This window comes from Sceloporus occidentalis, unplaced genomic scaffold (assembly GCF_023333645.1).
Source record: "Sceloporus occidentalis isolate IW3139 unplaced genomic scaffold, rSceOcc1.0.p SCAF_18, whole genome shotgun sequence".
Lineage (NCBI taxonomy): Eukaryota > Metazoa > Chordata > Lepidosauria > Squamata > Phrynosomatidae > Sceloporus > Sceloporus occidentalis.
The window spans coordinates 10,543,658-10,570,469 of record NW_028316998.1 but is presented as its reverse complement, the minus strand read 5'-3'; the positions used below and the strand labels follow the sequence as shown (position 1 = coordinate 10,570,469).

The window sequence follows — 26,812 nt, the reverse complement described above, 5'->3', positions numbered from 1 at the left end:
GAACATCATTCCTTCCCCATTTTTCCACCTGGGGGAGATTTACCCAGAAGCTCTGCCCCCTCGTGGAAGTGCGCTGAGAAGCCTGATTCACGGATACACGGGCCAAGAAAGAAGACACTGTGAAAGCAGGTCAAGACAGAAGACTGAAGAGCAAGGACATACAAGATCATAAATGAAGCTGTAGGAAAGGAGACAGGGACATGGAAGTGGTTGGCAGAGAAGGAAGAGAGACATTCACAGTGAGTGAGAGGGTATCAACATTTTAAGGAAACTCTGTATAGCATACATGTAGTAGCACATATTGTGTGTTTATCGGTGTCTCCACTAAGAATTCCTTGAGTACCTTAAAAACAGGGACATCGCAGTCCTTGTTGTAAGACTTACTCAACCAGCCTATTTACACTATGAAGGCTGTCAATAGCCTCCACAGCAGTAAGGGGGCTATGTTCTCATATTGAAGTACTTGGTAAATAGGACAGTGGTGTGCTTGGTCTAGATTTTATATATAGAAATATAGGTAATAAAACAGAAAAATAAAATATCCCCTCCTATACAGATCACGAAAATAGAACATGTACAAAGAATCGATGACATTGCCTGGTTAACCAGGCAAGTGACATTGCCTGGTTAGCTTGTGGTATACAAATTTTACTAAGACCAGTGATAGACCAGTGTAGCCCACAGCTGCATTAGAAATGTATGCTCTACAGATAAACGCAGAGACAGATCCTGCAGATTAAGCAATGAATTGTAAGGAATACAGAAAACTATACATACTAAGACATTCCGTCCAATAAGTGCTGGAGGCACCAAATACTACTTGTATGTATGAGATATATACATTAAATATATAACAGCCTGGAATGCAAATAATGGCCTATCTGTATATAATGCAAATGAGATGCTGATGCCAAGACATGCACATTTTTCTACCAAGAGGAAAGGAACAGAAATGCATCAATATAATACAGTCAACTACACAACACTAGGTCCTGTGTTTCAGTATGCACTGCAAATTCATCTAACAATCCTTAAAAGTTCAGAGTATGAGATAGAAAGACTACGTGTTTAAGAAGAGGTCAAAGAATCAAAAAGTAGCTGCTGTTTTGAATATATTAGACACATGTATCTGTTATTTTTATGACAAATATCAAATAAGCCTTTATGTAAAATATATTAAGTCACCTAAAGTCTACTGCTGCGTCCAACATTTTGAACGGTATGCTGCGGATGTCTGCTCACACTGTAAAACAGCATGGTAAAGGATGCTTAAAATACCGCACAGTCGGCTCACACAAGCAGTGGATGTTTGCGTGCCTCAGGCAGGAGAAAACTCAGCCATCTGGCCAACAAATTCAAGAGCTCTTTCCACAACTACAACAACATTTATTGTATATTTATTACAACAGAATGTTTATTTAGACACACACTAATATATATATATACATATATATATATACTCACCGTATTTGCTCGATTATAAGACGACCCTGATAATAAGACAAGCCCCCAAATATTAATGTAGGAAAAAAAGAAAAAGCCTGAATATAAGATGACCCTATAGGAAAAAAAGTTTTACCAGTACATGTTAATTCATCTAAACTATTTTTTTTTTTTTTAATAAAAGCTGATTGAGAAAAATATTTTGGTTTTATTTCCTTCTATTTTCCAACCTGCCCCACAGTTATGCACATCTGCCCCAGAAATGCCTTATACCCCCTATATGCCACTGTGCCCCATGATATGCCTTTTAACCCTCTAAATGCCACTGTGCCCCATGATATGTCTTTTAACCCTATATGCCACTGTGCCCCATGCGTCCATCGCGCAGACCTTCCCCCGACTGTCAGAGATCAGAGTTCCCCGCACCGGTGCGGCGAACTCTGATCTCTGACAGCCGAGGAAGGTCTGTGCGATGGACGCAGACAACCCCCGCTGCTAGCCACACCTCCTCCCTGCTGCAGCGGAAGTTATCTACATGAATCGCGTAGACATCTACACGTTGCCCCAGCTACACACCGGGGACTGTACCGGTAAGTGGGGCGGGGGGGGGGGGGAGACAGGAGGATCCAGGTCCCCTGCAGCTGCGTGGGATCTGGATCTTAGTCGTCTCATAGTCAGACCTATTTGAGGTCTGATTAGAAGACGACCCCGATTATAATCGAGCAAATACGGTATATATATATATATACACACATATACATATAGATACACACACACACAAACACACAGTCATGGTCAAAAGATTTGAGAAAGACACAAATATTAACTTTTCACAAACTCTGCTGCCTCGGTTTAGATGATGACAATTTGCATATACTACAGAATGTTATGAAGAGTGATCAGAAAAGTCCCTCTTTGCCATGAAAATGAACTTAATCCCAAAAATACATTTCCACTGCATTTCAGCCCTGCACCAAAGGGACCAGCTGACATGTCAGCATACCAGGGCAATCTCCGGGTCAAACCCGGAGAGAGAGTTCCCAGGTATTCTCTCAGTGATTCTCTCGTTAACACAGGTGAGATTGTTGACATGGACAAGGCAGGAGATCACTCTGTTATGCTGATTGAGTAGAATAACAGACTGGAATCTTTAAAAGGAGAGTGGTGCATGGCTACCTGCAAGGATACACGTGTTGTCATCATTGCTTTGCAGAAAAAAAGGCTTCACAGGCAAGGATATTGCTGCTAGTAAGATTGCACCTAAATCAACCATTTACCGGATCATCAAGAACCTCAAGGAGAGAGGTTCAATTGTTGTGAAGAATGTCTCAGGGCGCCCAAGAAAGTCCAGCAAACTCCGGGACCATGTCATAAAGTTGATTCAGCTGCCGTATCAGGGTGCCACCAGTGCAGAGCTTGGTCAGGAATGGCAGCAGGCAGGTGTGAGTGCATCTTCACACAGTGAGGCAAAGACTTTTGAAGGATGGCCTGGTGTCAAGAAAGGCAGCAAAGAAGCCACTTGTCTCCAGGAAAAACATCAGAGACAGACTAATTCTTAAATTACAGGGATTGGACTGCTGAGGACTGGCGTAAAGTCATTTTCTTTGATGAGTCCCCATTCCGATTGTTTAGGGCATCCAGAAAAATGCGTATCCACAGAAGACAAGGTTAACGGTACCATCAGTCCTGTGTCATGCCAACAGTAAAGCATACTGAGACCATTCATGTATGTGGTTGCTCCTCAGCCAAGGTAGTGGGCTCGCTCACAATTTTGCATAAGAACACAGCCATGAATAAAAAATGGTACCAAAGATTTTCTATGGGGTTCAAGTCAGGGGACTGGGGTGGTCATGGTAGGACCTTTATTTTATGGTCAGTAAACCATTTTAATGTTGATTTGGCTGTATTTTTTGGATCATTGCCCTGCTGGAAGATCCAAACATGGCCCATTTTAAGCTTTCTGGCAGAGGCAGTCAATCTGTTGATACATGATAGAGTTTATGATGCTATGTATCCTAACAAAATCTCCAGGTCCTCTGCCAAAACAGCCCCAAAACATTAAAAAGTCACCCACCATATTTACCTGTGGGCATCAAGTAATAAATATACCTCTCGGTGTGCACCAACCCACCTTTGGTGTTTATTGCCAAAAAAGCTCCGACCATAGAACCTGATCCCAATTGAAGTTGCAGCAGTGTCTTGCAAATTGAAGATAGTTGAGTTTGTTTCTGGATGAGAGTAGAGGCTTTTTTGTTTTGAAACCCCTACAAACTTGCGGTGATGTCAGATTGCATTTTTGTAGACTTTATGCGCACAAGATGCAACTAACTTCAGTAATTCTCCAGCTGTTATCCTTAGAGATTTTATGGCCACTCCAACTATTCTCTTCACAGAATATTTCCAGTTGACTGGAACTTCATAATTATTGCCCTGATGATGGAAATGGGCATTTTCAAGGCTTTTGCTATTTTCTTCCATTTCCCATTTTGTGAAGCTCAACAACCTTTTGCCACACATCATAGCTATATTCTTTGGTCTTACCAATTCTAATTAATGACTAGGAATTTGGCCTATGTGTTACCTAATATTGATATACCTGTGAAACAGGAAGCCATGGTTGAACAATTACCTGTCCCTAGTCACCAAGATTTATTAAAAATGTAAAATATCAATGGGTATGTACTTACATATATTTTTCTCATATGAATTCATAGGGGTGCCAATAATTGAGCCATAAATATATTACAGTTTCTTTGGATAAACCTGTGTTTATATCCACAAGGGCAAAGCATTATTATGTATTTTTTTAAGAAAAGGTCAAGGAGGGCGCCGTTATCATGGCAAAGTTAGGTAGCACAAAATGACAAAAAGGGTTGCCAATAATTATGCCACACATATTTCACAATTTTTTTATATAAAACATGTGTTGTGTTTGTATACAAACACACACATACTGCCAGTTTGAGGTCACTTAGCTGTTTTCATAGGAAAACAAGGAAATTACTACATGTAGCAAACAATATAATGTTATTACTTTTTGTCATTTCTTAAACTCTTCAGTTTCTCATGGGTTGACATTCTGTTAAAATGCTGTGAATGTAAAAAGCACAGATTACTAATAAAATGACAGATCAAGTGAGGCAGTGTACACAAGCGCACATATATATATATATTATATATATACATATATACACAGTTCATAAGTAGGTTTGTTATTTAGTGTGTGCGCGTGACAGTTAGGACATTTACACAGGGTAATTAACACAGGAGTCATTTCAAAGGAAAACACAACAGCTGTATAAGGTTGAATCTTTTTGAAAATTCTGTTTTACACCTCCGGGCTTTTTAAAATATAGCTACTTTTCTGTCAGCTTTGTGGGATATCCAAATATACACAGACACACCAAGGCTGAAAATATACTTTAACAACCCAAGGCCGCAAGAAATCAGGGGCCTTCGATGTTGTGCTTTCAAGGCAATTCATTAAAAACAAGAAATCATAGAGCATAGACTACAAAAATATTCAAGGGCATATTAGAAAGAGCTTAAAAAGGTCCAAAGACAAAGAGCTCCTTTAATTTTATTCCTTTTAAAGGCAACGGATTCCAGCAATAAGCGTCAGCTAAAAGACATGACACACCAGGGAGAGCATAAAAAAATAAATCTATATTGATCTCTGGATAAGACTTCTCATTAGCAGAACAATTACATCTTATGAACAATTTGTGTATGAGCAAAATTGAATTTGATGGCAGATGCAGATCACACAATATGTAGATCTCCTGGCTAACCTTATGATTCCGAGCACCAATAGTTACATTCTGTCTAAGGGGATTCAAAAGGAGACTTCTTGAGAATGTAATTCTGTAAATTAATTGCTTATAAAAGCATTGCTGCACATATACAACCTAAATGACCCTAAATATGATGGTGGACTTGAGTAAGAACTTAAGGGACAAGCTCACTTTTCCACACAAATCCTTGCTTTAAGTTCGGCTAGGAGCCAACCTGGATTTGGACTTGTGGTTAAGGGTTTTACATGGACAATCATATCTCAGGAATCAGTGAATCACTGATAATTGCTGAACTGAGGTACAAGGATGGACAATGTATTTGGTCATCTAATTTTTTCAGTAGTAACATGAATTTCTATTTCATTTGGATTCTTCTGTATGAAATCCAGGCTAATATTGAAACCCAAAACCCAGTGTGTCTATTTGATGGTGTGTGTGACATACTACCCATCTTATGGCTAACACTGCGGTACAATAAGTGTCTGTGATCAAACACTATTCAAGCTCAAAAGGATATGTTTTGAAATATATATCCATGAAGAAAATAGGAGCACTAGCAGAACCTCATATTAAAGCGCAAAATGTTTATCAGTTTATGTGTGTATATTATATATATATATATATACACACATATATATATATATATATACACGGTATATGTGGCACAACAAGCTAATCGTAGGAGAGATATGACCATATGATAATGACTGGTTGCATTGTGTTTCCCTAAGAAGCTTAATCTTTCACGCCTGTACTGACACAATAGAGAGACTGATTAAGGAGAACACCAGATTTAAACTGTTTGCCTTTATAACGATAATTAGCTGGTGGTGTGGTTCTTGTTGAACTAGCCTGATGATATATTTGCCATGAGTCAACGTTCTCTCTTTTTTTTAAAGCCGGTGGTAGTTTGCTTCTGTGGCAGAGATGACAGAGGACTATAATTACTTGCATTAGGTTGGAATCAATTTTAATTAAAAAATGCAGATAACTATTGGTTATTTAAACACCAGAAAACATGCTTTATAGAAATAGTTTTCTTTTCCCTAGCATTTCTCACTATAAAGGCAAAAGCATTCTACAAAGAGAAAAAAAAATGATTCATCGCCTACTGCACTTGGGAGTCCACCGGTTTTAGTTAATTTATGATAATTATCTTTACCTTGCTATTTTTTAATCAGTGGATTTGTTTTGGGAATCACTTGGATTAAATTTCAAGGCACCATTTTACACCGGCGGCAAAAACCAGAACAATGTCCCATCCCTTACACATTGTATGTGGCAGGGCTGCATTACAAAGCAGTACTGTGCTGCGTGACGCACTTTTTACATGCTTCCCAATAAAAGGCGCTGTCTGGTAAACAATCATCAAACCTATTGGGATGATTTTTTATTTGAACTACAAGTCAAACATAAAAGATAAACACAAAAAATGAGTATGCTCAATGTAACATGCAACTCTTTTGATCAGCATTCAGTTAGTCTGTATCAAAGGCTAAAGAAAAATCACAGTCCCTTGGAGCTGTACCAAAGGCACATGGTGACTGTAGTTTTATCTCGTTTTAACATAATCTTTGCTCTGCTTTGAGCATCCGTCATAAGATGTGGTGCTGCTTTGGACACAGCAACCATAATGAAAGTAAATGGCATTTTATTGTCCAGTGTGTTCACTTGTTGGAGAAAGAGCTGTGTATCCAGGGAACAACCAGGAATTATTTTCACGATACATATAAAAAATTTAATAAAATGGAGGAAAAAAATACTTATTTGAAAAAGTACTCGTCTACAAAAGCTAATGAAAAAACGTGCTAAATAGATTTTAATACTTGTCCTGAGCTCAGAGACACTCAATGTTTTTTTAAATTCTTTTAACAAGTTATGAGGCTATACGTACAAGTAGGATATTGCTATTTCAAAACCATTTTTTGAAATCTGGTCATCTTGCCCCCATGTTATATCTGGAAAATATTTGAAGCCGGCCAATTCAATTTGTAATTTAGTAATTGAACTCTTTCCATGCACTAATTCTGCCACCAGTCATTGTCAAATATTTTTTTTTTTTTTCCCCCCAAACACATTGTACTTTACGTGTGAATTTACAGCTCCTGGTATCACCTTAAACCACCACCCATGTGTTCAGCAATATCCCCCGAGTACAGTGATACCATATATCCATAGGTTTGCTGGGTTGTTTGGACAGATTTAGGAGCTGTGTAATTTTTTATTTGGAACCATATATTTCTGCAAATTAAATACCCCATGGTATTTTAAATGCTGGGATTTTAACTTTTTCCATTCCGGGACTTTTGGAAAGATACAGCACCGATTTTAGAACTTGCTCAATAAAACATTTTGTTTTTTAAAATTTTATCTGACTTTTTTACATTTTGTTTAGACTGGATAGTTCCCCTGATGATAACATCACTAGAAAATAGGGGTTTTTTTTTTACATGTTTTTACATGACTTTCTTCTTTTAGTTTAACTATTTTTCTTTTGTTTACATTATCACATGATCAGTAATCTTGACTCCACTAACCTATATTCAACCTGCAGCAGGAGCTCAGAGTTCTCAGGAAACTTGTTTGCTTTTTAGTGAGTACTTTCCCGGATATCCTCACTTGTGAGGCTTCCAGGAAAGTTGCAATGCTGCGTATCACTGTGAAAACGCAGCTTGTACAAGTATGAGCATTTTCACAAATGCATTCGGTGCCGGTACATGCCGTGAAGGGGTTAAATATTCAGTGTGTTGGTGGGAAAAGTGAGTTATTTGATATAATAACTGATGGAGTCTTCTGTGACAGCAATAACTTCAAACAAGCCCTTACGGTATTTGCAGATCAGATCTGCACCACTTTTAAGGGGAATCTAAGACCACTCTTCCTTACAGAACTGCTTAAGCTCAGCCACATCATCTCTAATGTGTTAAGGTCTAAGCTCTGACTGGACCATTCCAAAAGGCGGATTTTCTTTTTTGAAACCATTCTGTAGTAGATTAACTTTGATGTTTAGGGTCACTGTCCTGCTGCATTACACAACTTCTCACTGCCAAGTAACTTCTTGACCCAGGTGACCCTTCTATAGCAATCAAAAGTAACATCTGGAGTGTAAAGAATTTACTGTCATTACACAAGTTTCCCCCAGATATTATGTCAATTGCTTTTGATTAGCATGGAATTCACCTAAAGAGCAAATGAGCTCCCATGCAGTCTCTGATGGGCAAGGAATAAAATTGAGAAGAAAGGCCTGTGCCATAAACACCAATATCTCATTGCTAACAGACATTAGGGCTGTCCAGTACTGAATCCTACACTGACCGATATGTTTACTAAGGACCTTACAGGATGTGAACCTGGAAGGATTTCTGAATGATTTGATCAATTTGAATTGTTTTCATTAAAGACGTGTATCTAAAATCCCAGCCAGGAATTTGGTACTGAAAGTTTGCTCCATCGATTCTCTGGTAAGTATATCGTTGGGGGATTTAGTTAACTGAAATGTATCGCAATGCAAAAAGATTTCTTCATTTCACTACTTTGATTCATTTTTAAATGAAGAATCTGTAGTTTTTATTCCAAACTATTCAAAGTTTAAAACAGCCATTATACATTTTAAAGCCCAGGTCTCAATATAACAATGTCAACATAAGTTTCCTGTGTAAACTGCAATTTCTATTTGCTCCTGAAGCATTTAAAATATACCGCACTCACTGAAATGTAACCACTTTTCAGGCTGCAGAGCCTAATGTCTTCTTGGGTAATATCTCTCCAGCGCTAATGGGTGCTTGGCAGGCCATTCACTCAAAGTAGTTTCCTTTTCAATTACACACAGCTTTTATCATAATAAACAGTGCAACCTACTTACCCTTCTAACCGGACATCAGGTAAAGATCTGTTGAGTGCTATCATTTCACTTGCCATTAGATTGAACTGATTGATTTTGAACATTTCCTTCATCTTCTCTTGGTCCTCTTTGGGTAGGACGACAGGCTTCCCCATTTCTCCAGGGCCTTCGTGTGGTTTTTGAATAATATCAGAACCTGGAATGAAAAACGTATGTGAGACAAACTGTAGCTCTGCAGCAAACCGACTAAAAAAAAAAAAGCTTCCCTTTTCCTCAATTTAAGGCAATGATAGAATAGGTTTGCCCTCATCTATGTTTTGGTTTGAACTTTGAAGCCACATTTGGTAAACCTTTATAACATATATTACACAAAGTAATCTATTTACCATGATAGCAGAAAAAAAGATGGATTTATTTCTTCTCTGGCTAGATTCATCACATACGCAAGCCTACCCTCATCACGACGGAAATAATATTATAAGCACAGTAAGTTCATTTCTGCCTAGCACAGTTCTTATCCCTGTTTAACCGTGTGCTGCGATCACACTTTCCTCAAACCCAAAGTGGCAATCTGCATGGACAAGTGAGGTGACGCCATTTTAAAATGATGTATTTGCGTACTTCTACCTATAATTTCCTATTTGTGCTCTATGACCTATTTAAATGACACTATGCCGGTGGGTAAAACTAGCACACGACAGCATTTACTTATGTGATGATACACCAGCTCTAAACAAACCGTAAATGAAATACATACAGAAAATCAACCGTCTCACGCGCACAGCTTCAATATTTCGGGAATATTTCGAAATATAACATTATGTGAAAAGCTAGAATTTGGTGGAACTAATGAAATAAAATATCAGCGATGATACAAAATACCTCAAAGGATTCAGTAACTATATTTCACATGAGAGAAATGTTACGGTAATGGGTACGCTCTAAAACTAAGGCGTCGGAGGCTTAAGTGTAATGGAGTAGTTCAATAAGATGGTAGTCGATTGGTAGGTTAGCTTTCCAAATAAGTGGCAGAGTTTAATCCAGTATAAGAATTTAAACCCGCATGGTGCTCTATTCTAAACATAAAACAAGGCCAAATACCAAGTAAAGTTTTGAAGTCTCACAGTAGGTACTAAAATGGGCATAAAAGGTAATCATCTAGCTTTTATCTGGAAGTCTCTGTTACAGACTACACGATATAGGACATTACTGGGGCCCTGGAACTTGAAGGCCAACGGTAGAAAAAAATGGATGGGAAGAACATATTTCCCTAAAAATGGCCAATAAAGGACACTTTTGTTTCAAATTGTGTGATTAGAGTAAGGCATTTGTAATGTGTTATTTACAGTTGTTTATAAAGCCATGTTCTGCCATTTCTACGTTTCTGGGGTAGAAGAGGAATTCTTAGAAACGGTGCACTTACCTAATTTCAAATGACTTTGATTTCATTATATCAATAGGGAGCTAGGGATGGACTTAGGTCTTTTTTCAACCTCATGTACTATGTAACTATGTACACATACATACATAAAAACATAGGTTCTAATATGTAGGTGTAATTTCTGTTCTGAGCTAAATGTTACATTACCATTAATGCCAGGGTATGGCATTAAATATACATATTAAGTCAAGTAGAACTATTTTACATGTAATGTGTATAACTATTATCCAGAATAAAAAATATCACCTAGTTAATCATGCCATTGAAAGGACATCTTACAAGTTTGCAAGCTTTCTTAAGTAATAGTCTAAAATTTCTAAAATGTTCAATATATTTTATACCTACAGCCCTTTCAAACATACTGGACAAAATTACTATAAGAATGTAAATACATCTGAAAGTTTTGATGAAAATACCCATCTCATTATTTTGGTCAGCTTTTTTACAAAATAAACATTTGTTGAATGCATCTGATGATATGATACCAAGCCTAGACAGTTGTACAAGAAAACATACTCTTGGAGTAAATCATTTGACTGCATGTTATGATGGTTAAAGAGGATTAGATTAAGCCAAAAAAGTAATTTTTTTAATAAAAAAGTGAAAGCTGTGGATCTTAAGCGCTCAGGGTGCCAAGAATTAATAACACAAATACTGACAGTGTATTTTTTGGCTGTTTTCAGTTCTGCGGGAGAGCAGCGCAGGAACATCAACAGTAAAGGAGAGGTGACAGTTTCCATGCAGGAGGTCAAGACGACAGCACTGGAGTCCAGCGAATATACTCCATCATTAGGAAAAAAGTGAGCTTACTGTACATCCGTAAAAAGAATCCCAGTTATCATACGCTACTAAAATGCCACCCTTCAAATGACCATGTCTGCTCTGAAGCTGGGAGAATTCTTATTAACATTCTGCTCACTGTCGAGCAATGAATGTTTATAGAGAAACGTAAGAGGCTCTTAAAAGACATCAGGAGTTGGGCAATTATATGACTTCCATCGTGAGCAGAGACAGAAGCAGGCATTTTATTTTTGCCAGCTGCTTGTAGGTGTGCCCATGGAAATCTCTCATTTCAAGAATGACTAATAGAGGAGTGTCACAAATCGTCTGAACATGGTACCCATTTTCATCCACGCAATTAATCATCTTAACATTTTAAAGTAGTCCTTCCCTTTTTCTATTGGTTATTTCATCTAACCTGAAATGTTAAGTGGCAAATATAGCAATTTCATTTGCAAAACATGCTAGCTGGTGCAAGAATAATGCTTCATCAGAGGCTGAACGTCACACGAAACCGAGGAGATGAATCTCAGAAATTAGCTTCGGATTCTCCATCAGCTCCTGTGCTTGTTCACACCTATGCAAGAAGCATTCCCACCGATTTTTAACGGAAGTGCGTTCCATCTAGTGATAAGCTTCAAGCGGCCAAAGCCAGTACAAAACGAACACATATTAAAAGAACTTTAACGTGTATTGGTAATTGTTTCTGGAGCTGCACACAGACACTAAAGTGTCCCTTTAAATGGAAATATTTATTCAACTAAACAATCTCAGAAACTAGCTTCGGATTCTCCATCAGCTCAATAGACAAACTGAGACCGAACTGTGACAGATGATGTCCAACAGATGCAGAACAAATTACTGGCCAAGCCTGGAGTATTACTGGATCACTTGGGATCTCCATCCCATGTTGCTGGACGCAGCATTTCTCCATAGTATCTAGGTGAAGAACTAAATAGGTGCCTTGTTAACAGCAAAGGCTATCTTCGGCAGCTGAAGGGGCCATGTGCTAGTTTACATTAAAGGAAATTATTGTAGCACACAAAGCGTATGGCAGATTTCTTACAGCACTGACGTGACACTGCTCCCCTCCTGAAAGATATGTTTCAAGACCCCTGAACTAATAAACAGTATTTTGCAAGAGAGTGGGATATCATAACCGTGCTGTAAAGGTTGTAAAATGGATCTGCCTAGCCTTTTCACGGCCAATATACAGGCATATACGAAACAGACAATGACAATAGGATGGCTTCTAAAGAAGAGGATAGGCACTGAGACCTGTACATTTCTTTGAAGAAGAACGCGGTAAGGCTCTATGATGGTAACTCAACATAGAGAAGGTGTGTGTATGTACATATAAATATAACATTTTAATAAGTGCAGTGAACCAGTGTGTTTTTAAGACCTTGTAAGAGTAAATCATGGAAGCTTTTATGTCCTATGCCGCAGTAATAGACATCTCCATTACTGCATATGATTGATATCGGCAACACGTATAAATCGCAGTGCTCCTCTGGAGGATAACACCATGTAGACTAGTAGCCATTTCCTTCCTGATCAAGAATCATTCTCCCAGTATGGCAAAACTAAGATATGCAAGATACTGTTCTGTAGCAGTGCTGCAGCTCTGCTTTGTTTTCCAAGGTATAACTCTAAATGATAATTTCTCGTTTGTGGATGTATAAGCGTACAAGAAAAAAAATATTTTTAGGGAATATTGTTTATATTATTTTGTGCATATGAATATAGTTCCTATTTAAGTAATGCTTTTATGTTTCATTAGAGGACAGAATGTGTCACCAGATAAGAACCATTCAGCCCATCTAGTTGATGTTAATTGTGGTTGTTGGGGGAGGGGATAGCATTAACCTTTTCAATACTATTACCTTAGCTATCTAGTGGAAAAACCATGACACCAAAGCATATGTTATCCCACTACTTAGTAGGGTAATAAAGTCCTACGGGTCTTGCAATCACATTTTAATCAAGCTGAAGGTACGAGGGACAAACTGGTGCAGCTAGGAGCTATAAAACACCTAACACGCTCCACCGGCGTACAAGCCGGCTTCATCAGGGGGCCTTACAAATGACTAGATGACAGCAAAGAAGGCCAAGAAATCCAGTAATATCTGTTTTATTCTTGAGCATAATAGTCATCCCTACGATCACAAACAAAGCAGGGAGAGGGGGCATTTTATACACATGTATAAATTACATGTATTTTTATCCCCCATAATTAACAAACTCCAACACACTCACTCAGTCATCCACACACCCTCCTAACGCGCAGATCCATAGTGAGAGCTGACACGCTACTACCGCAGAGGCATGCAACATCAAGTTACATGACTCTATGCAAGTGGGTCAGCACAGTTTGAAGAATTAGGGCCCCCCCCCCAACCAAGCCTTTCCACAGATGGATTGCAACCTTATTGAAACGGGTAGCACTCTAGCTATTGCTGTTTGACAACATGCATAGTTCAATCACTGTGACCTCTGTATGTCTTAGAGCTTGAGTTCTTCATTCAACAATAACATGGAAGACACAGACATGTACTTGTGGCTGCCTGCTAACAACTTTGTCCAAAACCCACAGTTTTAGAAAGAAAAACTGGGATTTTTTTCAAGCATCAGCACAAGTTAATATCTTCAATGTCAATTTCATGGTCTTTGTCTTGCAAATAAATGTCTGTTTTATCGTATCGACTAGTTATTCTGAATACAAGCACAGTCTAATAGAAGGTTCCAGATCTTTTGTGTCAATTATGTAGTAACATCAATTAAACTACCACTTTCGAAGCATAGCGTCATAAATGCCATCTCGCAAAACGTTCCACAACACTACACTCTGAATGTGAAATGAGAAAAAAAAAAAAACTTCAAGAAAATGAAGGTTGACTTGGCAAGCCACCACGAGTTTCGGGATCAATATTTGATTTCAACCATTGAAAGGAATAGATATTTCATTTGGGAATGGTTCTATATAATTTATTTTTCAAAGGGTATTGTGTGCAGAGATGGATTGTCGTGTTAATGGATGCTTCTCAAGAAAATGTATAACTGACAGCTAAGTCACAAAGGATTTATAAAACTAAATGCTATCTCTCATCTGATATAATACAAGAACAAAGCTGTTTTGACTCTTAATTCTTGATACTGACCCTTACACAGCGCACCCCACTCTTATGGATACTGAAAAAATGTAGCCCAATGAAGCACAGTATTCATAGAGTACCAGCTCTACTCTTACCATATGGTTACTGCTGCCCAGGCACGATTGTTCATGAATGTCCCAAGCATTGCTGTGCTCAAGCTTAAATTTAAAGGGGAATACCCAGTTTAGTATTTATTTTGTCAATGCTAACCATTGTTACTGTATGCAGCACTGCAAAGTATGCAGACTATTTGCATTGGTTTTAAAGGAACAGACTAGCACACAAAAATGTAGTTTTGTTTTTTTAATGCATGTTAAAATCTTCTAACAAGGTTCTTCAGGTTTTAGAGCTTGAAAGCTAATTGAAGGTATTGAGCTGGGCCCTCTTCTCCCTTTGTAGCAGTATATTTTTTACTACAAATCCTAGGGATGCACCGATATATCAGTGGCCAAAAATCACACTCCTATCATGCCCAGGGATACCCAGATTCCAGCATGTACTGGCTGACTTGGTATGATAGAAGTGTGATTCCTAACAGCAAAAAAGGCCAAAATGTTGTTTCTGTAACTGTGATGGTAACAGTAACTGTATGTTAGTAATGTCAATAAAAAAAACAAAAAAAAAAAACCACATATATAAACACATGTATTCACTTGTTCTATAACCAAAACTTCCAATGTTTGGGCAACATAGCACTATGTATATAATATATATAACATTTACACATATCTCATTGAAATTAAAGCAAAGGCATATCACATGAGGAAATTATTGCAGGTAGAAGTCTGTTATTTTTTGGTCCTCTCAATGCTGTCCGTAGCTCAGTAAACAAATCATGTGATAGGATTTGTGCGAGCGTTTAACTGTTCTTTCATGCTGTGGGCTTTGGAATTATACTGGATAAATTATTAAGACCTTCTCGTTGCCTGGGGGAAAAAAGGATTTGTTCTTCAGTGATCCCTTCTCACATCCTAAGATGAACATAAATAAAGGCGTTTCCGTTTTTTAAGGAGAGAAATCAAAAGGCCAAATCAAATGAACAGTTAAACAGGTTACAGATTTGTATATATTTTTGCCCTTTGTTCTAAACAAGTTTCAGATGATACTCTCTTGATTAGAAGCAGTGTAAAAAATGGTTTCAATGAAGTCACTGAGAATCAGCTGACATTTTTTACCTGGTGATATGACTTGGGTTACTAAGACCTTAATTAGCTTGCTGGCAAAGAACATGCAGTTGGAAAGTACAGCAAAGCAAAATGAAGCATGCAGAGATACAGGGCCACCACCAGGAGGGTACACCTGGTAATCGTGTTTTGGGGCTGTGAGAGAGCAGGGAGGCTAGGCCCCGCTGCTTGGTCACAGAAGAGTGCTGAGAAGGGGTGCTGTGGGGGCATGGCAGCTAATGTGCTCAGTGGGGTCACGTAACATGCATTACGTGACCCCACAGCCGTAGGGAGACACTTGAGTGGCAACTGCACAAAGCGAGCTCTAGTGGAATCAGGTACGGAGGGGAGGAAGCTGTGTGTTTCTGTGTATAAGGTTAGTCTGTGCTAGAGCATGTCTATGGCAGAATATAATGTTAAAGTGTGTGTATAAGATGGAGAGGAGAAACAATATGCATATTTGCGAGTGAGAGTTTGTACGTTATTGGGGGGGGCACTAACCTTAGGCTTTAACTTGCTCTCATAAGGTGGGCTCATGATATGGGAGGATCATAAGGTGGGCGATGAGTGAGGCAATGGGAGGGATATAGGGGCCGGGACCTTAAGCCTGTAATGGGCACCAAGACTTGTGATGGCAGCCCAGCAGAGACATGGGTACTAGATGAGAGGTTGTTAAAACTTGTATTATCTTATTATGACAAAACAATAGACATTTAGTCAATGAGCTAGGTTACCAAACCTCTATCATGCCATTAAAGGGAATGTATACCCAAACTGTATGGAAAGCATGAATTTATAATATGTGATCTTTCCTTTTCCTCTTACAGGCAGTATCAATTTTCTTTGACGCTTTAAAACATTTCCTCAGCAAATTTTCCATGGCTCTTATAATCATACACACACATTCCTTGGTAAACGATAAGAAATAAGAACTCATTATAGAGATTTATTCCTTACGCCAACTCTAGAAAAGGTATTACCGTATTTGCTCGATTATAAGACCATCATCTCATACTCAAGGTGGTCTTCTAATCAGACGTCAAATACCGGCGAGACTACAAGACTAAGATCCAGATCCCCCGCAGCGCTGCAGGAGACCCGGATCCTCCTCTCCAGCAGCCGGTGGAGTTCTGTTCTATGACAGAGCTCCAGCATCACATGACCTTCCGGTACTTGTTCATAGAAGCCCCGGCGGACGTGTTGGCAGCAGCAGCATAGGTTGTCTGTGCGCATCGCACAGACCTTCACTGGCTGCCACCACTACACACCAAGGAATCCGAAGCACGGGGGAGAAGTCTAGGGAAGCACTGGTAAATCAGGGGACGGTAAGAGTGGCATATGTGGGGGTATATGGGCTTTCCTGGAGTGGCATATAGGGGGTTAAAAGGAATATCAGGGAGGCAGAGTGGCATATAAGGGGGTATAAGGCATATCTGGGGGGCAGGTTGGCAAATAAAAGGGAACAAAAAATGCATTTTTCTCATAGCTTACATATGAATTAATATTTACTAGTAAAACTTGTTTCTTTTATAGGGTAGTCTTATATTCAGGCTTTTTCCTAAATTAATATTCAAATGTTGGGGGGTTGTCTTATAATCAGTCATCTTATAAGCGAGCAAATAGGGTAATTTACAAAGTGCAAGCTTCATGCTATAGGTTACGTGGATGTATTGCATATCGAGAGTCATGACAGTATCTTTCCTAGCAAGATGGCACTATTTTACTGTGTAGAGAGGAACAAATCACATATGCACCTGATTTAACCTAAGCAGCAAATAAATACAGGTTTACTTCAAAGATCTGATTTCTGCGAGTTAGTAATAGAGGCCAAGGAACGTATTAACATATAAAACCAATTAAATGTTTATTAAACAGATAGCAGCGGTAGGATGGGTAAATGGAGATAGACAGACTGAGGCATCACACAGTAAGACACTCATTTCCAGTGGGATACTCAGTGAGTGAATAAGCCAAAATTACCTTTCGTGTCGTGAGAAGGAGTGTAATCCAGTTGTAATGTTGCCTATGAAAAAATGTAGTCCTGGTTTCAGGGTTAGGAATGTAATTAGGGCGATTATAATGAAATCATTGTTGTTTCAGGAGATGAACGTGTCATTCTAATGTCCAAAGAAACAGCAGACGTTATCGGAACAATAGCACAATAATAATCCATCAATCAGGATATTGGGATGCAGGACAGGTTGAGAGTACAGTCACACGCAGAAAGTTATAGCAAAGTGTTAAGGTAATGACAAAGTGACTAGAACTGTACAGTTAGTCACATCCCTGTCACTGTGCTAACGTTGTGCTACAGGCTATACACTCGGTGTCTAAAAGGTCAGCTATAAAACACCATGTGAAACTGTAGCCTAGGAAAGTAGGATCCTACAATAAGAAAGAGAAGGCTGTATTGGAGCATCACTACAAGCCTGGCAGGTGAAATATCACTTCACTTCATTGTCAAATTAAATAATCTAACAGAGATGAGTTGTGTACAATATAGTATAGTAAGAATCAAAACACCAAAGAAAAACCGATTGTAAAACTTGACTTTTAACACTAATTAATCACTGAAACTATGGAGGGGGGGGTCAATCCTCTCAGGAGGAGCCCAATGCCATTCTGAGATGATGCACATTATTTATTTTGCATTTTGCTAAATAATTACCTTATTACCAGATGCAAATTGAACTATTCTGACTGTATCAGAAATAAGGCTTTATTGCATTATTTTTGTCTTTGCATCTACACAGCTTTGGCTGGGAAGCATCCTGCCGAGTTTAGTGTTTGTTGTTCTGTTCTCATTTTTTTTTAAATGACTGATGACTCCATTTGCTCTAAAACACACGTTCCTAAGGCTTCCTGAATATATTTCATTCCAGTTCCGTGCTGACTGCAGTCAAGTACCGTCACTCACATGGATGGCCAAATGGGGCACCCCAGATGTGCGACGTCGCATACAAAACAGCTGGTATGCAACACAACAAGGGACATGACATGGTAACATCACTCTCTGCCCTGATTCCAAACTAATAATCTGAGTACTGCATTCAAATTAAAATAAAAATATTTTAGCAATTAAACGCAAAGAACATATACATCATTTCTACAAAATGTTATAGTACACTCAATGTCGTGGGTTGGCCGTCCCACTGCAGAACAAAGCTGCTATTTGTATTATTCTTTTATTTATATAATGCCAACAATTTAGGCTGCACTTAATACAATACATATATTCAAGGGGTATGACAAGACTAGAATAGGACAGAAAAAGACAAATCGATTAGGTGGAGAGGGCCCTGCTGTTGTCCTCGTTTCTAATACCTTCAGAAGTTGCCACCTCTGGCAGACTCTCAGACCTATTTGATGCCTGCCCCTTGAAGACAATTCACACAAACTTTGTGCATCAAACAAAAACTACTAAACTAGCTTATTAAAATCTTTTTGATAATGTAGAACCAAGGTCCTAACATCTACTGATATTTAACTATTGTAGTCTATCTCGGTGCTTCAGCCAAGATGTCCACAGCCAAATTGTCTTATTAGCATGCCGTGACGCAAAAATAAAAGAAAAACAATTGGAAAATAAATGTCAAAGCCAAACTGGCAGCTTGCTTTCTCTATCCGGTCATATAAATCATGCTGAAAATTGACCCATACATACAGTGAGTGTATTTCCTGCCATCTGTGCTTCCTTTTAAAATGTGAAACTTTTTAGTGCCTGGCAAGTAGCTAAGATACACTGCAGCTAGAAAATGTATTTATTGCCCTAAAATAAATGTATGCATACATAATTGGCATACTAGTCTAAATGGTATCTAAACATATACATTTTTTTTTAGTAGAGGATATAGGCATAATTTAAAATGTAGATCAGTAGCAGCATCGTGAAGTGATTCTCGGGTCTTGAACATGCATTACATCATGTGATTAAAAAGGACGTTTTAATCAATTAATGAGTGTTTGTCTGATAACGCAAATTACCGAACTTTAAATACAATTTTGATGAAGAAAGTAAACGTGTAGGTCTGTGCTTCAACTTCACACCCTGCAGGTATTGTGGCGGAGAGTAAACTAACAGACGAATAACAGTACTAAATAAAGGTGTTATAATTAAAGCCTGGAAAAAAGGAACACCCATGTCTGTTTCTTTTTATCACAGAGCTGCTGCTGCTTTTGTAAAAATAAAGCATCCGCTATTTATCTGTGAAACTAATGGGATCCAGCCACTTGGGTAGAGGACATATGGAGGTCATTCAGGTTGACTCCCTCAGTGGTAACTGAAGAAAAGAATAAAGGGCATGACCACCCTTTAAAATGGAGAGCCAATGTGAAACACCTTTGTGCCAGTGGTATAGTTAAGGTTTAAACCTTTTATATTTTTAAAAAAGGGATAGAAGACATTACCACCCTCACAATTTTCCTTACTCTACTTATTTATTTTATGTAAATATTGGATACATATTCCAGAAGTATACAATATAGTTATGCATTAAAAAAACAAAACACTGTAACAGAATTCCATTGGCAAGTATGCTACTGCCGCATCGAACCAAATACTAAGCTTGATGGAAGCAAAGGTCGTCTTGAGTTCCCCCACCCCTTCAGCAGTAGTCTTTGCAACTTCCGGACGTCCACAAGAACTTGTCCATCCAGAAGAGACCAGCTTTGGCCAACATGCAGGTTCAGGGAGTTGGAAATAGCATGGCGCAGGCAAAATACCCGACAATGAACAGCTTACTTACGCACAGGTACACATTTATCAGGGGATAAAGGTACTAAATGGAACTACAAATGATCACGGGTGCATTGTTTGTGCTCACACATGCAAACTTCAGCAGGATCTCAAATCAGTAGACTTCATGATTGTAGCTTTCAAAATACAGATTGGGTGACGGGAGAAATAACTAATCGCAACAAGAACTGTATTTTCATTTCATCACATACAGGCTGAAGCTCAGTGTGAGTATATTGACCAGGAAAAGACTTCCAACTCTAGCTTTAGGCCCTTAATATATGTGTATTTTTTTCTAGCAAAATATATTTTCCACAAAACAAGAGAAGTGAACAAGAGATCAATGCTGATAGACTATGAAGGACTTTCAAGATGTGACGGTCATCAAACTGGGCAGGAAATCAATCTAAGTGAATTCAATTACATTGACCACTTGGCTTTTGACACCAGGTGGGTATAACGACAGAACATTCAAGCTAAACCAAAAATATTAAATGTACGCACAATCAGATGCTGTGTAATTTAAACAAATGTTAAAACATTCACTTTTTTAAACCTATTTTGATATGTTAGCTTACATAATTTGTTAAATCATAAGACTTATTTCCCATTGACAAGAAAATGCAAAAATCTAATTTATTTTTTTAACTGCTTACAGGTTAAAGTTTTGTTACCAATACACTACATTTTACATTAAAAATCAACAGATTCTTATGGCAAATGAATAAAATTAATATTGACAATATACACGTTAAGACATTGTTACAAAATCAGAAGGTACTGCTCTTGCAAGCTTACAATCTATTAGGTGGTTGTGAGAATGAGACGGAAGATAGGAGACTGTTTGGGTGAAGAAGACTCAACGGTTGCATGGGTCGAGTGGAACGTCTTCTGAGATCTTGAAGGTGGGGAGAACCGATGGGATATAGGTAGACAGTAGAAAGACAAGCACAGTGAAGCAGCAGATGGAGAGTGACGGGATAAGAAGATTAGTGTGGCAAAGGTGTTCAGAGTGGATTGGAGTTGTGCAAGGCAGGAGATGGGGAGGCCAGCAATAATCCAGATGGGCGAAAACAAGGAAATTGATCAGTATTTTAGTAGGGTCTTGCGCAAGGAAAATGAATTTGAGAGAGATGTTGCATGTTTCCCATTAAGATATTTGACTTAGAGCTGCTTGGTTTAAGGGGAATAGATTATTTGACCAGAGGGAAGCTCAGATCCAACACAAATGGTATCTAGCGTACTTAGTCTGTTTACTGTCCTGAAGTTACCTCTCTTACAAAGGAGGTATGAACCAATCACATGCCACCAAACAGGATAGGTCAAATAACTTAATAGCATGTAATAAATGATCACGCGCCTAAGAACAGAAAACTTGAGATGCTTATCATAAATATAGAAGTTGAAATTATTTAAATCTGTAAAAAACATTACATGTATTTAGTTTATTGAACTGGAAAACTAAGGATTTGGGAAAAGTGACGGCTTTAAATATGCTAGTATTTATAAATAGTAAAGGCTTAAATGTATTATTATGCATTACATCAACCTCAGAAATCTAAAAATCTACTGCTGGTCACTTCAATAAAAATAAAATAGGAAAAAAAACAAAAAAAAAAAAAAACAATGAAAGCCATGTTAAAAGCCCCCCCAGGAGACCTCTCTTACAGAGTATATAGCTGATCAATTGCCTTCAGATATGCCATTTTAGAAATATGATGTGATCTATTTTGACATTTAATGAAAGGCTGCAGAGCTTTTAATTACAGATTAATAACGATATGGGGCTGTTCAACTGCCATTAATCAGACATGCTTTGAAATTAACACATATGTCATAGGTCCAAGATGAGCAATAGAATTGATTATAGTAGCAATACATACACTATTATTGTAAAGGGTTAAATGTGTGGGAGTATATAGTTTGACACAAAAAAAAAAAAAAATACTGCATATTAGAAAACAAGGGATTGCTAAAAGACATAAAAAAGAGGCTTTAATCCAAAAATTCGATAATTTTTAACCCTTGGAAATATATTCCTAGACAAAGAACTATTTAAAAATGGGACTTTATTTTTAATGTACTTGTTAACTGTCCCCTACTAAATTATACAGTGCTAAGTGATATGTTAGTGCTTACTAAAGGTCAATAATAAAATAATAAAATGTTCAAGCAAGCTAATAATGAACGCAATAAAATTGGTTTTGGGTCACATTTGGATTTCAGCTTTGTAATTTTGTATTTCCCCAAATCTCATTTTTAATTCTATAAAGTAAAAAAAAATTAAAAAAAAAAGATGCGATGTTGTTGACAGATGTAATTAAGTAATATTTGCATGCCACAAGGGAAAGGTATCTGTAACTGCACATAGTACTGTTAATATGTAGCTATTCTAGTTATACCCTTGTTGATATGTTTTTATGTATACTTTACTGTGTATTTGTTTAGAACATGTGTCCTAAGATTATTATTGGGACTGTAACATTTTGTAGTTTCGTTAAATCTGTGTGTATTCAGACTCATGCACTGTCTAGTCTACATTTAAGTATTACTTCCCTAATCCCTTTACCTCTGTTGTGTATTCACCATTGTTGAATGTGCGAAGAGATAAATCTGGTGCCGGTGTTGTCTGCACAATCCCTTGCTAGTATGTTGTGTGTTAATTATGCTAATCCTTTGCTGTTTTCTAAGTAAGCTCCCTTTCCAGTGCTAAAATGGTTATAACAAAGCATGTCCAGTACCGATAAAGTGTTCTCTTGTTCAGACTGTTGTGCCGTGTCGTGACTGGTGGTACAGTTTTTTGGGAGACCCTTTCTTCCCCTCGAAGGAGCACCTTCACTCCAAGAACCAGAGCGTTGCATGAGTATTCACCCTATTCCATTTATACTTAAAAGAAAATTCCCATTTTACTATTGTTACAATTATTAGATTAAAATATGTTTTTAAAAATTGATTTTTTAAATCAGTTCTTTTGTATCTGTTATGTTATTTTTGCATATTCAGCCAGACACACACTGACCGATGAAAGCCTATAGAGGAACAGACTTCATTAGTACTGCCATTAAGAGTCAGCTCAGTGTGGTGTTTAAGCAGGGATTCACACAAATATACCAAGGGGTATATATTCAGGGGACTTCAGTGCTGATCGCTATTGATCAGGCAGCATTTGTAAGGTCAGGGTGTGGCGGAGGGAGACGATTTAAGGACAGAGAATTGATCAGACAACAATGAAGCTGCCACCAATCTTCCATGAGGAAAACTTTTAAACTTTTATACATTAACCCCTTAACATCCAATGACGGGCCAGGCAGGTCACTTGATTAAACAACCTTAGAAAGTGATCTACGATTGGGCACACACGTTGCGGGAGCTGGCAGGATTGGGCACACACACGTTGCGGGGAGCTGACGGGATTGGGCACACACACGTTGCGGGGAGCTGGCAGGATTGGGAACACACTTTGCGGGGAACTGGCAGCAATGCTCAGAAATTCAGCGGCAGCAGAATTAAGAAAACAGTCCCGTGCAGGGCTGTACACTGGGGTCTCCTAAGTGCAGACACCGATTAACGCAGATTCTGGAGCTGATCAGATTTTTGTTTGTAATAGCCTGGAGCCTTAACCCGGAGGACTATGAAATGCACTAGCCATTAAACATTTCAACTCACCATGCATCATAAAAGGGCCCTGAGCAGAGTATGGGAAGAACTCTATAGATGTTTCCATCGGAATAACATGACCGAAGTTGGATCTTCTTAATGCATAGTTGAATCAGCTTGTTGAAAGTGGACCTTTGTATGATCATGTGAATATGTGCATTATTTATGCATGCTTGTCAGCTTGTGGAAACTGTCAAACCAGAACTAGTTTAATAAGTTAATAAACTTATCAAACACATTGAACTCATTCTTCCGTTCTATCTTATAATAAGCATAATAAAATTAGGCACATAAAATGCTTTCGTGGTTCACCAGGTCAACAGAAATTATGTAACTGTAGCTGGGCTGGAGTTATGCAAAGGACATTTAGCAGAACTGGTGAGCATTTTTTTGAAATTAAATCTCACCATTAAAAACTACCATGGTGTGCGAAAAAATAAAACAAACAGGGATCCCTAGCACATTTTAGAAAACTGATCACAAAGCTGATTATGCATTTCCTTGCAGAATATTATATGCTGGTTTATAACACTTGTACTCTGAGCCACAATAGTATATATTAATGTTTAATAAGTTACGTGTTTGTTGAAATGTTATCAATATTGTAAAGCCTCTTGTAAATCATTACAAAACACACACCCTTTAATAGGTAGCCAGAGGTACAAATCATATGCCTGTTATGGCTCCATCTTGACATTGGAAGGTTAAGGACAGAGGCAGCAAAAAAATGAAAAATGAAATGAATACTTAAGGATGAGTGTCTAATAAAGAGCAAAGCGCCAACGAATGTAAAAGCCTTTATCAACAGAAATCTACAGTAACTCTAAACCTCAGAACTTATACCTGAACCAGCCGTCAGCTGCATCATTTCCCCAACATGCAAGATCACATTTTAGAATTCTGAAGCAAAGCTGAGACAGACCTTCTCAGGTTACCTGGTCAAATATTGGTTTATTAACATTTTCCTAGGGATTAGTGTGACCTCAGACAAGAAAGTAAAGGGGAAAAAAATGTTTAATTTGCAGCCTTCCATGCGATCACACGTCTCCAGAGATGTTGATATAGTTTGCACAAGGAGGATGTTTACCCAGAAGTGACAAAGCCCTAACGGTCCTGTTGGTTTTAAAGGTGAGCGATATCAGAGGACACATTAAACGGAGACAAACTCGTTTCTATCTGCCAAGAGTGTACGAATCTACTGTGCGTTTTACGGCGTTCAGCACCAATGAACTTAGACACATGAATGAGCCTACTGTATAACACCCCAGAATCTCCTATTCTAGATTGTAAGTCCACTTGAGCAGGGCCCTCTTGCACCTGTTTTTGTATGTTATTGTATGTTATATACTACTTGTTATGTCCGATCTACCCATTGTACAGTGCTATGGTTGAAATACATCTTTCTACTCACAGTACAAAACCAACATGGAGTGATGCGACACCCCCCAAAAAAACATTAAGAGGATACAGAAAAGCAAGAAGTTCATAGGTTCTGCTTGAAGTCTACTATATTAAGTAGGAAAGAAAAAAATGGCTACTATTAGAGATTAAAATGACCACACATCCCTGTTTCCAACATTTCTAAGATCACCGACTACACACTATACTCATGCCCCTTGAATTTAATTGTAGTATCTGGTGAGTTTAGCTAAAGGGGGAAAGATCTGTGTAATGCTGAAATACGTTAGGAAGTCAAGAAATTTAAAACAATAACTATGATTTTTCTGATTATAGTTTCAAAATGTATAGAACGTAAAGCGTAAGATACATTTTTTGTTCATCTTTGTATCGCGTTAAATACTTAGCAAACGCATACATCTATAAGATATATAGACATATATTTTAGATTTACATATACGTTATATATGCACGTAAATTGCTGTTCTAGAAGAAAAATGAGTGGTCAAACTGAATGCGCCGCTAGCAAGCCTACAATACACGACAGCTATTCACGGGGCAAAACTCTTTGAAATATATGAACTACGGCTAGTACAATTCAGATTTTGTTCCACCCAAGGAAACTGCCAAGTGCTTTAAGTGCTTAGAACTAGCAAAATTTGAGATTTTGCAATAAAGTTACTGCCATAAACTGTGTGTGGCATTTTCCGCAAAACATCTGGACATATGGCTAAGGCGTACCCACCCATTACACAGTACCTCAAATCCATCATTAACCAAAATCCTTCAGGAGGCAGACGTTCCTCGCCTGGGTAAAGTTGTGATTCTCTTAGCAGGTATACTTTATCATGGACAGGAAGAAAAACCAAGTTAAGGAAAAAGCTTTGCCCAATGAAACAAATATTGTAGTTCTAGAAATCAAAAATTCAAGGAAAAGGACTGAGCTCTCCTCCACCCTTGAAGTACTGTTTCACAAAAAGAACATTTATTTTCCCTGGAGTGATCAGGAAATATAAGACACAAATCTACTTATATGCACATTATGTGCAGACACTCTGCCTTCCCCCGGCTGAGCTTTTGTATGCAGTCAGGATAGAAAATTATTTATTTTAACAGATTGTTCTAGACTGTGCAGCCTGTAAAAGGTCAAGTAGTCCCAAGTGGTGCACTTAAGGGGTGGTAACATCACAGGGAATTAACAGCCCCTGAAGCATTTAGTTTTAAAAATAAATGGTTTTAATATTTGAAAAGCACAAAAATGATTAGAAGCAAACATTTGGACAGAGAAATCACTAATAAGGTCATCAATTAGATATAAATTATATGATCAGCTTGAAGAGGATGTTCATTGGACTAGTATTGCTAGATAAAGCATTCCGTAAAAATATGCAAACCTCTAAAAAAA

General features: G+C 38.1%; 1 protein-coding gene across 1 annotated transcript in view; it reads right to left on the bottom strand.

Moving 5' to 3' along the window:
- LOC149302656 (polypeptide N-acetylgalactosaminyltransferase 1-like) overlaps nt 1-26,812 on the bottom strand; it is an 80,853-nt gene that overhangs the window by 49,399 nt on the left and 4,642 nt on the right. The window contains exon 2 of the mRNA XM_089482214.1: nt 9,100-9,274. Within this exon, the coding sequence (XP_089338340.1) occupies nt 9,100-9,274 (175 nt within the window). The remainder of the gene's footprint in view (nt 1-9,099; nt 9,275-26,812) is intronic.